General features: G+C 44.6%; 1 protein-coding gene across 1 annotated transcript in view; it reads left to right on the forward strand.

The window, feature by feature from the left end:
• pkd1l2a (polycystic kidney disease 1 like 2a) overlaps positions 1–13,941 on the forward strand; it is a 127,476-nt gene that overhangs the window by 71,926 nt on the left and 41,609 nt on the right. Inside the window, exons 25-29 of the mRNA XM_078543021.1 lie at positions 607–785; positions 6,938–7,084; positions 9,096–9,295; positions 10,226–10,452; positions 11,232–11,448. Coding sequence (XP_078399147.1) covers positions 607–785; positions 6,938–7,084; positions 9,096–9,295; positions 10,226–10,452; positions 11,232–11,448 — 970 coding nt within the window. The remainder of the gene's footprint in view (positions 1–606; positions 786–6,937; positions 7,085–9,095; positions 9,296–10,225; positions 10,453–11,231; positions 11,449–13,941) is intronic.

The raw sequence follows: 13,941 nt of genomic DNA on the forward strand, positions 1-13,941 counted from the left end.
TGGCCTTGTTGACCTGGATACAGCGTTGGATGGTGAACTGAGAAATGTTGGTAATGGCATTGGCTCCGGCCTGGAAGGACCTGCCACAGTAACCTTGACAACCACTGTCAGTGTTATCCTCACCCTGCTTTGCAGCTGCAAGGCCAGTTCAAGGAGATGGCACAGTTTGATGCACTAGCCTTTTCTCACCATTGAGACCAGATTAATAAAATAGTAAAACTATGGTGTTTCTCTAATGTGACTGGGCCATTAGTGAGACAGTCTATAGAACAAAGGCAAACAGTCATCACTAAATACTGACATGTGTTGCAACTGGTTTAGACTAAACAAGTGCACAAAGACACACATGAGCGGCACACACGTACACACACACACACTCGCACACACGCATGCACGATAGTAGAAAAACTTGTGGGGTTTGTCCTATAGAAACAAAAGGGAAAATTTGTGTAAGATTCCACATTGCTCAAACAGAACTTAGTTTTGCTTGAAATTGTTGAAGAGAAATCAGTTATATTTTAAATTAATGAACTCCCTGATGTCTGAAATGTCTACAGGTTTACATTGCCCTTTGTTCTTGACATTTTGATACCCTTTATTATCCAGGTGACTATTACATTGTATGGCTCAGAGGGAGAGAGTGACCCACATTTCCTTACTGATCTTGAGAAACCTACCTTTGAGAGAGGAGGAGTTGATGGATATCTCCTAACAACTCTTTTCCCACTTGGGGATCTCCAGAACATTCGGCTGTGGCATGACAACTCAGGGTCCAGCCCATCCTGGTGAGCTCTTCTGGGCAAATTAGATAGCATAAAGGATATCTTTTTATGTTTAGGGGGCATTGTAATGGGGAAATAATAGCTTGGGTACTGTTCCGATATCACTTACTGCACCCAATGGAATGAAAACACTTCAAAAGTGCAACTTATTGTTGAACTAACCAAGTGATGAATTGAAATTAAAGAGAAGCATCATCTCCAAACCCAGAAAATGCTAAACTGGTTCTCAGAGTGCATTTTGGGTGATAATATTGGCTTTTTCCCTGTTGCCAGCATAGAAGTGTGATAATGCTGAACCTATTATTACCAACGATAGTCTCTTGCTCTGGTTATCTGTTATGTTGTACTGAAATATTGAGTTATCTAAACAAGAAAGCGACAAAGTTATTTACCTTAAGGTAGTGACACAAGAAGATTAAATACATAAATTTGGTTAGTAACAGACATTTCCTGATCAGCTGAGTTACTAAAATTGGATAACTCAAAGAGTCCTTTTTTTAACCTGCTGCATCAGGCCTTCCATACTTAAGCATAGTGTGGACTTTGAATTTTTCCAAATTTTCTTCAATAATGCTTCACTGGTAGAATATAGGAATTAAACTAATAGTTGGAATAAGCCTTTGACTGTCTGATCTGTCCTGCCTTTAGTGTACAGCTTAAAATCATAGAATCATAAAATCACACGGCACTGCAAGAGGCCATTCAACCCATTGTGCCTGGGCTGGCTCTTTGAAAGAGCTGTCCAATTTAGTTCCACACCCAGCTTTTTACCCATAAACCTGTAAATTATTCCCCTTCAATTGCATTTGGAATTGCCTTTTGAAAGTTCCTATGGAATCTAATTCTACCACCCTTTCAGGTAGTGTGTGAAATAATGTCTCCTCATTTCCCCCTCTGGTTGCTTTGTTAACTGTTTTAAATCTATGACTTCTGATTACCAACACATTTGCCAGCGGAAACTATTTCTCACTAGCTGCTCTATCAAAGCCCTGAGAAAACAAACATGCTCTTGAAGCTTTTTGTTTTGCACCCATTAGAACAGATGCAAGAATACCAATTGTAAAGGAAACACTAATGCATTCTCTTCACAATTGGTAATTCTGGTGCCTGTCCTGATGAGTGCAAGACAAGAAGTTTGAACACCAGGAGCAGAAATTTCAGTTCGGCGGGGGGACGCAGTCGGCTGGCCTGGGATCGGCCAGGAAACAGGCCACTGCCCACGATCAGCCCACGACCGTGATTTCACACTGGCGGGCCAATTAAGGCCCCCCCAGTGTGAAATGCGGCTCCCCACTGGCCAGGAAGGCCCAAACAGGGGCGGAGGCCTGTCGGCCACTGGGCCCAATGGCGATCCGGCGGACAGTTTAAAAACTGCCCAGGCAGCCCCTGGAAGGCTACCACGGAAGAATGTCTGTTCTGTGTTAGCAAACTCAAGTGATGGGTTCGAGTGCGGCTGGACATGGCAGGCAGGAGAGCAGGTCAGGTGGGAACTCACCTCCCCCCTCCCCCACCTTTACGGATGAGTGCCTCGCATTCCTCCTGTCTGCTTGGTCTGTGTTCCTTGCAGCTCGAGGGCCCAGATGCGCCCTGTGAGGTGTTCCTCAGCTGGGGTTGGCCATGTTGCAATGGCACTCCAGGTAGAGAGTGGACTAAGCAATGATCCTCTGCCCTTTCGGAGAAAACGAGCCATAACCAATCAGAGAGGCCACATACAGGCAGAGGCCCACCCAACCCACTGCTGCTGACCAGGTTTGAGCAGGGTGCACTTGAGCTGGATAGCTCTGGCACACTCCACGTGCAACCGGGCATGGAGAGTCGGGGGTGCCAGATGAAGGTAAGAGCGCAGTGCACAGAGGTAAGAGTTTTGGATTGTGCAACCATTGATGGGAGCCTCAAACCTGGAGTCCCCATTGATCATTGAAATACGATAGCACCATGATGTAGATCTCCATTGTCTCACCAGGGTGCCTGGTGTGCACAGTGACAGTGTGTTGAAATAAACTAATGACAGGTTATTGTTCTCCCTTTTAGATTCGCCAACACGCACTCGCTCTCTGGACCCTGAAAGGCCACCCCTGATGGCGGAGGACCACTGGGCTTCACTTGCATCTGCATCACACCCGTTCTCTGAATCAGGCACCAGCACAGATACCAGCACCTCGGTGGGCATTAGATCAGCAGCTAGAATGTCGTTGCACATTGGTGAGGGCACTTCACACTCACATAGGTGCAGGCGGAGACAAAAAGTGCCCAGAGCGTCGGCAGTCTGAGGACTGCTGGGAACCAGGACAATGCTCAGCCAAAGGCAAATGATGAGCCTCTGGAGTCATCATTAGGTGGCAGCAAGATGTGCTGGAGGATCTGGCGGAGATCCATGAGGGCCTGCCTGCCATGGTCTCCATTGTGGAGGAGTCAGGCCTGCAAGCCCTCACACAGGCAATGACCTCAGGTGGTCAGTGCCAGTCTGGGAGATGGATGAGGTACCCAGTATCCCAGCTTGGTGCCCATCCAACAATGTCAAGCAGGGAGGTCCAGAGCAACCTCACGTTGGCTCATGAGCTGCCCGTCATCTCTGCCGGCTCCTCTCAGGGCACTCTGGATGACGGCAGCAGCTTCTTCACCCCTCCGCCAGTGATCATCGCATCTGATGAGGCTGCGATGACTGGGGAGATGCCAGCCATGGCACTGGCCGCTCCTTCCCAGGTAGGGCCAGCACAGGCTCCATGGGCCAGTGGATGACTGCCAAGGTCATCAAGGCCAACAAGACAGCAGAGTCAGCAGCTGTCTCCAATACCGGTGCCAGCGAGGGGTGGAGTGGGGCGGGCACACCAAGACATGGCAGTTGGAAACGTAAGTTAAATGAGCACAAGAGGGAAATTTTGCGGGTGATTTTCTGTTCATTTATGTCTGGTTTATATGTCTGCTGGTGTGGACACCAACATCAGTAATGATGATGTCATTGTGCTTACAACGTAACAATAAAATTAAATTTGCTTTTGTTCTGATGGCCTGAGTATGCTTCACCCTTTTTTTACCTGGTGCAGGGCACGCTGGTTTGTAATGCTGGACCCGAGTGCCTTGATACTTTATTGCACAGACATTGAGTGGAGTTTGGGTTCAAAAGGCCATTTCAGACATCTGGGATGGAGACAGCAGCACTTGCATGAGGCGGAAGCAGATCTTTAGCAGCCTAGCTGAAGGAGCATTGGATCAAGGTGTCCCTGGTTCCCTGCCTCCCTGGAGGTTACCGAGGTCTGCCTCCACACCCTCAGCGTTCTCCTCACCATGCTCCTCTTCTGAATCACTTCTGGGCTCATCATCTGTGGCTTGTGCAGCTGTCTCAAGAGCCTCTTCCTTCAGTGGGTCCCCCCTTGCCAGTGCCAGATTGTGGAGAGCGCAGCATGCAACCACTATCAGTGATACCCACTCTGGGGGATATTGTAGTGCATCCCCTGAACGGTCCAGGTATCGGAAGCGCGTTTTCTGAAGACCTATGGCCCTCTCGATCACCACCCTTGTGGAGGCATGACTCCTAATATAACGCTGTTCTGCCTCTGTTCTTGGATGGTGGAGAGGCATCATAAGCCACCTTTTCAACAGATAGCCCTCGTCACCCAGCAGCCATCCATCCAGTCGGGCTGGAGCGCTGAAGAGCCTCGGCACCTGGGAGTGTCTCAGGATTTAAGCATCATGGAAGCTTCCAGGGTACCTTGAATAGACTTGAAGAATCTGCATCCTATGGTCACACACTATCTGCACGTTCATGGAGTGGAATCCCTGTTGACAAAGGCACCCAGCTGATCTGCTGCTGCCTTGATGGACACTTGTGTGCAGCCAATTGCACCCTGGATGCGGGGAAACACAACAATCACTGCAAAGCCTCTGGCTCGCTCAGCCTGGCTGGCCTCATCCATACAGTAAAGAATAAAGCTCTGTACCCACTCTAGCAGAGATCCTGTCACCAGATTCACGCAACTGTGGACAGTTGATTGGGAGATTCCACACAGATCTCCCATTGACCCCTGGAAAGATCCAGAAGCATAGAAGTTGAGGGCCACTGTGATCTTCAGAGCCACTGGCATGGGGTATCCACCTACACAGTTGGAGCTAATCTCAGGGCTGATCATCTGACAGATGGAGGTCACAGTCTCCCTTGAGAGGCAGAGCTTCCTTCGGCACTGCACCTCAGACATATTGAGGTAGCTGCATCGCCACCTATAAATCCTGGCAGCAGGATAGTGGTGCTTTCAGCAGCCCCTTCCACCTTGGACTACCTGCTGGCCCTGCGCCACTTGTGCCTGCGCCTCTCCTCCCACAGGTCCCTCCCCTGGAGGCTGCATGGTGACACCTGGCCTCCTCTCCCTTCTGCCCCTCGCTTCCTCCTCAGAGGAGGTGCCACCAACGGAGACTATAATCCCCATTACCAGGGTCACAGAAGGCACACTGATACTTGGAAGCGTCCACATGGTCTGAATCCTGCGGGGACCTTGGAGACAACAATAACTCCTGAAATGAAGGCTGGAAACGCTATGAATGAAGCTCAGAACAGAGATGAAGCTGCTAAGTAACAATAAGCAACCAGCGGCAAACTATCTCCAAAACTCCTCACTACTCACACTGGCAATGCTGATGACCCTTTTTATCCCACCCTTGGATGAGGTTTTGTAAAATGTTGGCTGCCCGCCTGCCCGTTTTGCCCTTATGACGAGTGCGAAATCGCACAGGCAACGTTAAATCTACCTTAATTACCTTTTCAATGGCCTTAACTGGCCTCGTAATTGATGGCAGGTGCAGCCCCCGACTCTCGCTTGCCCAGTGTCATCATACGCTTTTTTACACTTGAGCGGGTTGGGCACCCGCCCACCCACCCGCCCGCCCAATCAGCAAAAAATTCTGCCCCATGTCTCTTTTTTCAGCAACACTTGAGATCTCATTTATTTATCAAAATCTTCATAATTTTGAACATTTCTATTAGTTTTCACCTGAACCAGCTCTGCTCTCAAGAGAACAGTCCCAATTTTTCCAATCTCTCCATATAACTAAAGTCCTTCCTCCCTGGTATATACATTTATTGCTGCTGAAATTTACATGCCAGGATGTGTTATGGTGGATGGAACAGCACACTGAATACCAAGACATGACCTATTGCTCATTGCATACCATATATTGAGCCCTCTATCTCAAGCAGATGGGGCTAAGGCAAGACACAGAGCAGAATTTTGCCGTCGGCGAGCAGGGGGTGGGGCCCGTTTGCCGACACGTAAAATGACACGGGATGATGTCTAGTGGATCCCCCGACATCATCCCGCCCCATTTAAATTTTCAGGAAGGTGGGGGCACAGCAAAATCAGCTGCGGGCCCGCCAACCTCTCAATGGCCAATTGAGGCCATTGACAGGATCATTTAAACAATTAAAGGACCTGCCCGTCCAACCTTAAGGTTGGCGGGCAGGCCAGGAGCCCCAGCAGCAAATAGATAAAACATGAAACCTCATCCAGTGGCGGGATGAGGTTTCATGCAGGGTTTTAAACATTTTAATAAAGTTAATCTGCAAATTATGAACATGCCCCATCTCATGTGACATGATCACATGAGGGGGACATGTTAGGGAATTTTTTTTTCTATTTTTAACATTTTTCAAAGTGTCAGCAATCTCCCTGAGGCTGCACTTAACCCCAGGGAGATGTGCGCTCTTTTGTACGTATGCGCGAAAGAGCGCACTCTCGCTTTTGGGGAATCCCCCCCCCCGGCCGCACAGGAAGAGCATAGCGCTTCCCGTCAGATGTCACGCTGGGCAGGCCTTAATTGGCCCACCCACTTAAAATGGCGGCGGGGCCCGCTTCTCCAGCGGGGATCGGCTCCCCGCCCGCTGGAGATTGGGTCGGACCCGCCCACCCGACAGGCAGAAAGTTCTGCCCACTTAGTTTGATAGAAAAATGTAAAACCAGCATGAGTCTTGTGCATCTCCTATATACAGAGCACCATAGACTGACTGAATGAAAGATTAATGTTATTGAAAGAGCTAGCAATCTGAACAGCTAGAGCATAGGGATAAGGTCATATGGATTTTTTTTTTGCAGATTTTAATTAATTAAAAGATAATTGCTACTTAGACATATGTGAAACTAAACTTAGCTATTTAATTTACTTTCCAGGTACGTGAATCGTGTAACAGTGCTCGACTTAGAAACATATCAGCGATGGTGTTTCCTGTGTAACTCCTGGTTAGCGGTTGATGTAGGAGACTGTCTTTTGGACAAAGCCTTTCCAGTGGCAACTGAGATGGACCTAAAACGTTTTAGGTACCAGAAGTTAATTCAGACATAGAGATTGTCCAACCTATTTTTGCTCTCTTATTCTACAAAGATAGTTCCCCACTTTTACAATAATGCTTTAACTTTGGTGCCAACATTGGCTGCATGGAACACTCTTCCTTTTGAGTCAGAAGGTCACGAGTTCAAATCTTACCTGACCATAAAATCTAGGCTGTCACTCCGGCACACCACTGAGTGAGGGCTGCACTGTTAGAGGTGCGGTGTTTTGGATGAGATGTTAAACCGAAGCCATGACTCCCCACTCAAGTGGATCTAAAAGATCCGGGGCACGATTCAAAAAGAGCAGGGGAGTTCTCCCATGTGCTAAAGCACTACTATCACTAAAGCAGATTATCTGATCTTTATTTTGTTGCTGTTTTCAGGACCTTGCTGTGGTCAAAATGGCTGCTGTGCACCCTATGTTACAATCGTAACTACAATTCAAAAGTACCTTCATTAGTTGTAAAGTGCTTTGGAAAAGGCACTATATAAATGCACATTTCTTCTCTATCTCCTTAAAAGTGACAAAAAAGTAGTCTTTAGAGTTAGCACTTACACTATGGTTGATCATCAGTACCTGCCCTAACAGAATGTCTTGTTACACACCAGTAAGCTGTTGAAAGTGAAATAGGTAAATATGCATAACCATCACTCTTTAATAACTAATCAGTTAATTGTTTTCTGCACAAACTCTGAAATCTGGCCCATTCATCTGGGTGAGGAGGAGAAGAATCAGTATAGGAAATACACCAGTGTCACACCCTTGATCAAAGATTTGGAAAGGGAGTCACAACAGCAAAGGAGAGAAATAATAGACTGACCATGTTCTATAAAATATGGAATGGACTGGTGAGAATTGACAGAAACAAGTACCTGGTGCCCTCTGGCAATGACAGAACATGAGGTAGCCATCCACACAAACTACGCAGACCATTTGTTCCCAAGACAGCATATCAACAATCCTTCTTTCCAAGGACAATCTGACAATAGAACAAGCTGCCAAAGGAAATAGTCACAGCCCCATCACTCAAAATCTTCAAGACCCATCTTTAGATTATTTCCATTTAAAAGTCTTCATTGTCAGGACCAACATCTCAGCAGGTCATGCCTGGTTTAGCAAACGCTACCCATATAAGTTGTTGGTGGGATACGGATATTAATCTGTGATGCTAACACAACTAAAGCAGGTGCAGAAGAAAAAACATCATTTATGCTAAGATTTCCCTGTCTGAATCAGATTTAAATCTTGCGGGCTGATCATAAGATAGCATTGATGGAGGTATGTAACTGTCTGTAAACCAGTGCAAACTGTCATCCAAGGCGTAGCTGGATGTCCAGTGATAAACAGCTGGGATAAACTTAATTTGTAAATTAAAGTTTGCTGTTAGGTCGACAGCAGCTGTGATTATTATCAGGCTGACAGGAGTCGTCCTTTTGGCTGACAAAGGAAATGACTCATTCCTGCAGGGAGAAATCAGAAATTAAAAAGAAAGCAGTAGATTTAAACTTATGCAATATGAAGTGAGAAGTCAATAAATATTTAACATATACAGTATGAGAATAAGACAGCTGTTAAATTCTTATAAAGCTTAACAACAAAGATTTGCACGAATATATCTAGGACCTTACCACATTGCTTAGTATGCCTCAAAGTGCTTCATGTGCATAGTGGATTATTTAAAAATGCAGGGACTTGCTGTGTAAATAAAACATTGGTAAATATTGTATATTAGTAAAGTCATGATGTATTTTTATCTGTTAAAACTATCAATCCAGATTAAATGCAAAGTTAAAATAACACAATGTATTACTGGATAACAATACTGTTTAAGATGCAGTTATTAGATTTTGACTGCCCTTTGACCTCTGGATGTTAGTAAAATGCATTGCTTTCTGAAACAGTTTTTCTTCCACCATGGATTCTGCAATTTTTAATTCTTTCCAATTCCCACTTCCCTCACTAAAACTAAAGCAAATAAAACTTGTTGTAACCCAACAGTAACCTGTTCTTCATGAAGACCGCCAAGGATTTCCGAGATGGACATATTTGGTATTCAGTGCTAAACCGCCCACCGAGGAGTCCCTTCACAAGGGTACAGCGTGTGTCGTGCTGCTTTTCCTTGCTCCTCTGCACAATGCTGACCAGTATTATATTCTGGGGAGTACCAAAGGATCCTGCCCAGCAAAAAATGGATCTGGGTAAAGTCAATAATTCAATGCATTACACACTGTTTCAAAATATTCATCTTTTGAATAGAAATACTGTTCAATGTTTCATCAGACCAGTTGGGCCACACTTGGGTTTGCTGCACACAGTTCTGGTCTTCACAATATGATAATGACGTAGAAGCATTTGAGAAAGTGAGAAGAAGCTAGCTCTGTCTTGCTGCCATCGGGAAAGATGTATCAAGTAGAGACTTTTCCTTTAGAAAAGAGAAAACTGATAGAGGTCATTAAAATGATGAATGAGTTGAACAGGGTAGATGTGGAGAGAATTCTTCCACTTGCAGGACAATCCATAATTAGAGATCATTAAAACAAGATTGTGACTAATAAATCCTATGGGGAATTGTGGAGAAATTTGGTATTTAATTTGTTGTCTAACTGCTCATTTGCATTAATGATCCACATCCTTAGCTATTTTCTCAGATAATGGAGCACATATTCCATTTTTAAAAAATAAGTGGCAAACTGTTTGTACTGGAAAGAAACCCAGAAGACCAAAGTGTCATTTACGCTGTGACAACATCATGTACAAATGCTGTGATGATGTATTACTGTATGTGATTTACATATCATCCTTGTGAAAAAAAACATCTTTTCCCTGAAATTAATGGTACTTTATGATTAAATAAATGGAATTTAAATGTAAATACTTTGAAAGTATTCTGAAATACACATAATGGATATGTAGTCCATGCTATGTGCTACAAACAGCTATCTTGATTAGTATAGTCAGTTTGCCGTCTCACTTTTGAATTGAGGGTAGACTGATGATGCTAAAGTAGACACTTGTGGAAATCAATTATACCTATTTTTAAAGAGCACAGGAAATCATTTTATATACAACGTTTTACTGGTTCTTTCTCTCTCATTTGATCCAATGGTTTTTATATTCTTCCCACACAGGTAAGATTGAATTTACCTGGCAGCAAGTGGTGATTGGTTTTGAGAGCTCATTGCTGATGTTCCCCATCAACCTTCTCATCGTGCAGATTTTCAGAAACATCCGACCAAGATCGAGGGGAAGACAGATGGAAAAGAAGCAGGGCAAACTTGGCCGCATATCACCTTCTTTGCCAGATTCTTCCCAAAGTCTACAAACTTGCTCCCTCACACCTGAAGCAGTTATAAAGGTTGGCAGAAGAGATTGAAGTGTCTGTCGTTCAACTTATTCACATCAAGATCATTGATGCCTTTATTAATCAGCAACAGTTACAACTTTTAATGAATAATGCTGTAATTTATAATTGTATTGCACCTGAATGTTCAAAAGATCCTTAGACAATTTCACAGATAGATAGATAGATAGATAGATAGATAGATAGATAGATAGATAGATAGACAGATAGACAGATAGACAGACAGACAGACAGACAGACAGACAGACAGACAGACAGACAGACAGAGAGCCAGAGGGAGAGATTCGGAAAGAGGCCAAAGGAATGGCCAAAGAGAAAGATTTTGAGAAGATGTTTAAGGGAGGTGGAGAGTCAGAGAGATTTAGAGAAAGCATTACAGAGAATAGGATGCGTGCAACTGGAAGCCCTACCACCAGTGGAAGGGTGAAGGGAACTGGGAAATACTAAAGACCAGAATCAAAGGAATGGAGTCATAATATATATATCTTTAAATGGGGTCTTAAAACTTACATTTTCAATTGATCAATTTCTTCTAATTGTTAGTTTTTGGAATAAAATTGAGTTTTATTACTATAAAAGCAAATGGATAAGTTGTCTAGAGACTGGAAACAAAAGCTATTGGCAATGTAAAATGAACTTGTTAAAGTTACAATTGAAGCAATGGAGATGGCAGAATGGTCATGATGAAATGGAAATAATGTGTTGCAGTGCCTTCAGAACATTTATCATTGCGGTAAAAGCACTAACTTGAGTAAATTATATTGTGCACTTAGGACATCCAGAGGATTGCTAACTCACTCACTAAAACACTGAAGAACCCACTACCAACACTGGATAAGGATTTTAAAAAAACAACAGATATCAACAAACTTTTGGCATTAGTTGAAAATATAATCCGGGAGCAAAATAAGGTCAACCATGAGTTTTACAATGAGAGTCATAAGAAGGAAGATCCTCTCATTCTCAGCCTTGGATCAGTTGACTTACAAGGTGAGTTTGAAGGTCTGCAGTAACAATGGGCAGCACTTAATGGAGGCAATGGGTGTCTCACCCACTAGAAGGAGAGCCAGAGCCGCAGGTTGCCTCTTTTTGAGAAGGCTTGCCGCATTAAGTGCCAATCGGACACTTGACATTCAATGGAGGACCTTCTCTGTGATCGAGGACCTCAGGGGCGCCAAGAGCTACTGGCCAGCGGCCAGCATCTCTTCATTGCTCAGCAGTGCCACCAGAGCAATAGTGGCACTGATTGCCTGATAACGAGGGACCCTTTCTGGAAGCCCACAATTAAGCAAGCACACCAGGGTTTGCTTTTTGGACTCCCCAACCGGTGAGTTCACCACAGTGGTAGGATGATGCCCCTAAATGGACATTAATTTCCCACTGAAGGGCCTAAGTTGTTGTCAGTTTCATTGGAATAATGAGAGTAATGAACACAGAGTTTCTTCATCATTTCTCCACTGTAAAATCCAGGCTGTTAATGCACTTCGGTCCTGGAGTGATTCAATATTCCTGACTCAAGCAAGAGAGCTGCTATTGAGCCAAGATCACAACTTTTTAAAATGGCTTTCAACTTATGGACAGTGTTCTAACTGGGGCGTGGCTTCAAATTGTGGAGGGGATGGTAAAATTATGGGCCAAATCTCCCAGTCTCTGGGTCATTGGAGAGTAGACTTATGACTGAAGGTGCATGTCGGGAAGTCCTGACACACAACCCTATGTGGGAAGTGCCCAGGAAGTTTCAACTTCTGATGGGCAATTCCCCTGCTCCCTGGGACCCTCCGTGAATGTCTCTGACTCTAAGGTGGAGTCAGAGACTTTGGACAGTTCCGTGGGACTTACCTGGATAGTTACCCAGGAAATGTTAGACAGATTAAAACCTACTCCAACACCTAGGTAACTACACAACTGGCTTCCCAATCAGCCCACCCCCACCCCCACCCCCCACTCCTGAATGCCCGACTACTCCCCCTAACCTGACTACCCCTCCCCACCTGACCCGACCCCCGACCAAATTACCCACACCCCCAACCCCCTCCACATTGACTACCTCTCCCGACAACTAACTCCCCAACCACCTGGCTAGCCCCCTGACCTGACTAACCCCCCAGTTACCTGACTACCTCCTGACTATTCCCGCACCCCCTCCCATCCCCCACCTGATCTGACTACCCTGTATTCAAGCAGCATTCTTGCATGGTGAATATCGTGCAGCCACACATTAAAGGGATCATTTTGTGAAATCACTTGCATTGTGGCTATTTTAATTGAAGAATGGGTTTGTATGAGTTTGTATGAGTTACTTATCCGGTAGGTTTTGGTAGGTAATCCTCACCTTTTTAATTTTTTGTTCAATGTAATACTACTTTATGACAGCCTCCCTGCATTAATTTGAGTCCAGACCAAGGTGGATTTCTCTACAGTCCCGTAGAGGCACAAAAACAACAAAAGGATCACTAGTAACAAGACAAAACAATCGACATACAGGAATGGTATGCTTTAAGCCAAACAAATATGGATCTTCTGTCAAATGGAAATTGGTGCTTTTCACAAAGCGGTCATACAGTTTCAGAACAGCATTCAAAGCTTTGAGACTTACAGAATATGTCACCACTACCCAATATAAATGTGCACTATGTTTAACAGGTTGTTACTGCTTTTCTCACAATGCTCCAATGTAAAAAATACCAGATACTTAAGGCACCAAACACAATCCCAAGATGAACATGATATGCTGGTGTGTAATACTGTGCTATAGTGAGTCTCACAGAGGCAAAGGTTGGAGGGATGGCACATATTAAAAGCTCCATCACGTCAGGAGCTGTGTGTGAAAATCACCTTTCAGACGTTTGCTACTTAGATGTTGCACTTCAACCAACGTGTGCATAAAGTCTCTGATGTGTTTTAATGGAATTTGCCACCTCCTGCATGATATTTTCTCTACTCTAATTAGATGTCATTTTTAATTGAAATATATTTTCAATGGCGAACGCTCAGATGTGAGAGAGGCAGGAGTAGTGCTTTACATGGTAATGCAAAATCCTTGAAACGAGCAGAGAATGCATTGTGTATTTTAGTTTAAGAGTGACTCTCAGTCAGACTTGAATAGCTGTGGAACAAACTGCTAGATTCCTTTCTTTGTAGCAATTTAGCGTTGCTTTGGAATTGCCCTGACTCGAGAACCCATGTCCTTTACACATTGGCAGGGATGATTTTTCTTCAGATCTGTTTTTTCCAATGATAAGCTTACCATACAGCAGCTCATGCTGTAAAAAGAGGCGTGTCCTATCTCCACCCTCCAGACTCCATTGCGCTCCGATGGAGTTCCCCAAGAACATTTTGCTACACATTTCTGTGAAAGCCGGAATTGGAAGACCCTAGGAGAACTAGGCAGCAGCCTCGAGTTGGGGGAATTTTCGAGCAGAGCAGCAATCTAATGATCATCGCCGCTGCTCGGGAGATATTTTCCAGTCAAATCTGTGCCTC

Source organism: Cetorhinus maximus, chromosome 6 (genome assembly GCF_964194155.1).
Source record: "Cetorhinus maximus chromosome 6, sCetMax3.hap1.1, whole genome shotgun sequence".
In the NCBI taxonomy this organism is placed as follows: domain Eukaryota; kingdom Metazoa; phylum Chordata; class Chondrichthyes; order Lamniformes; family Cetorhinidae; genus Cetorhinus; species Cetorhinus maximus.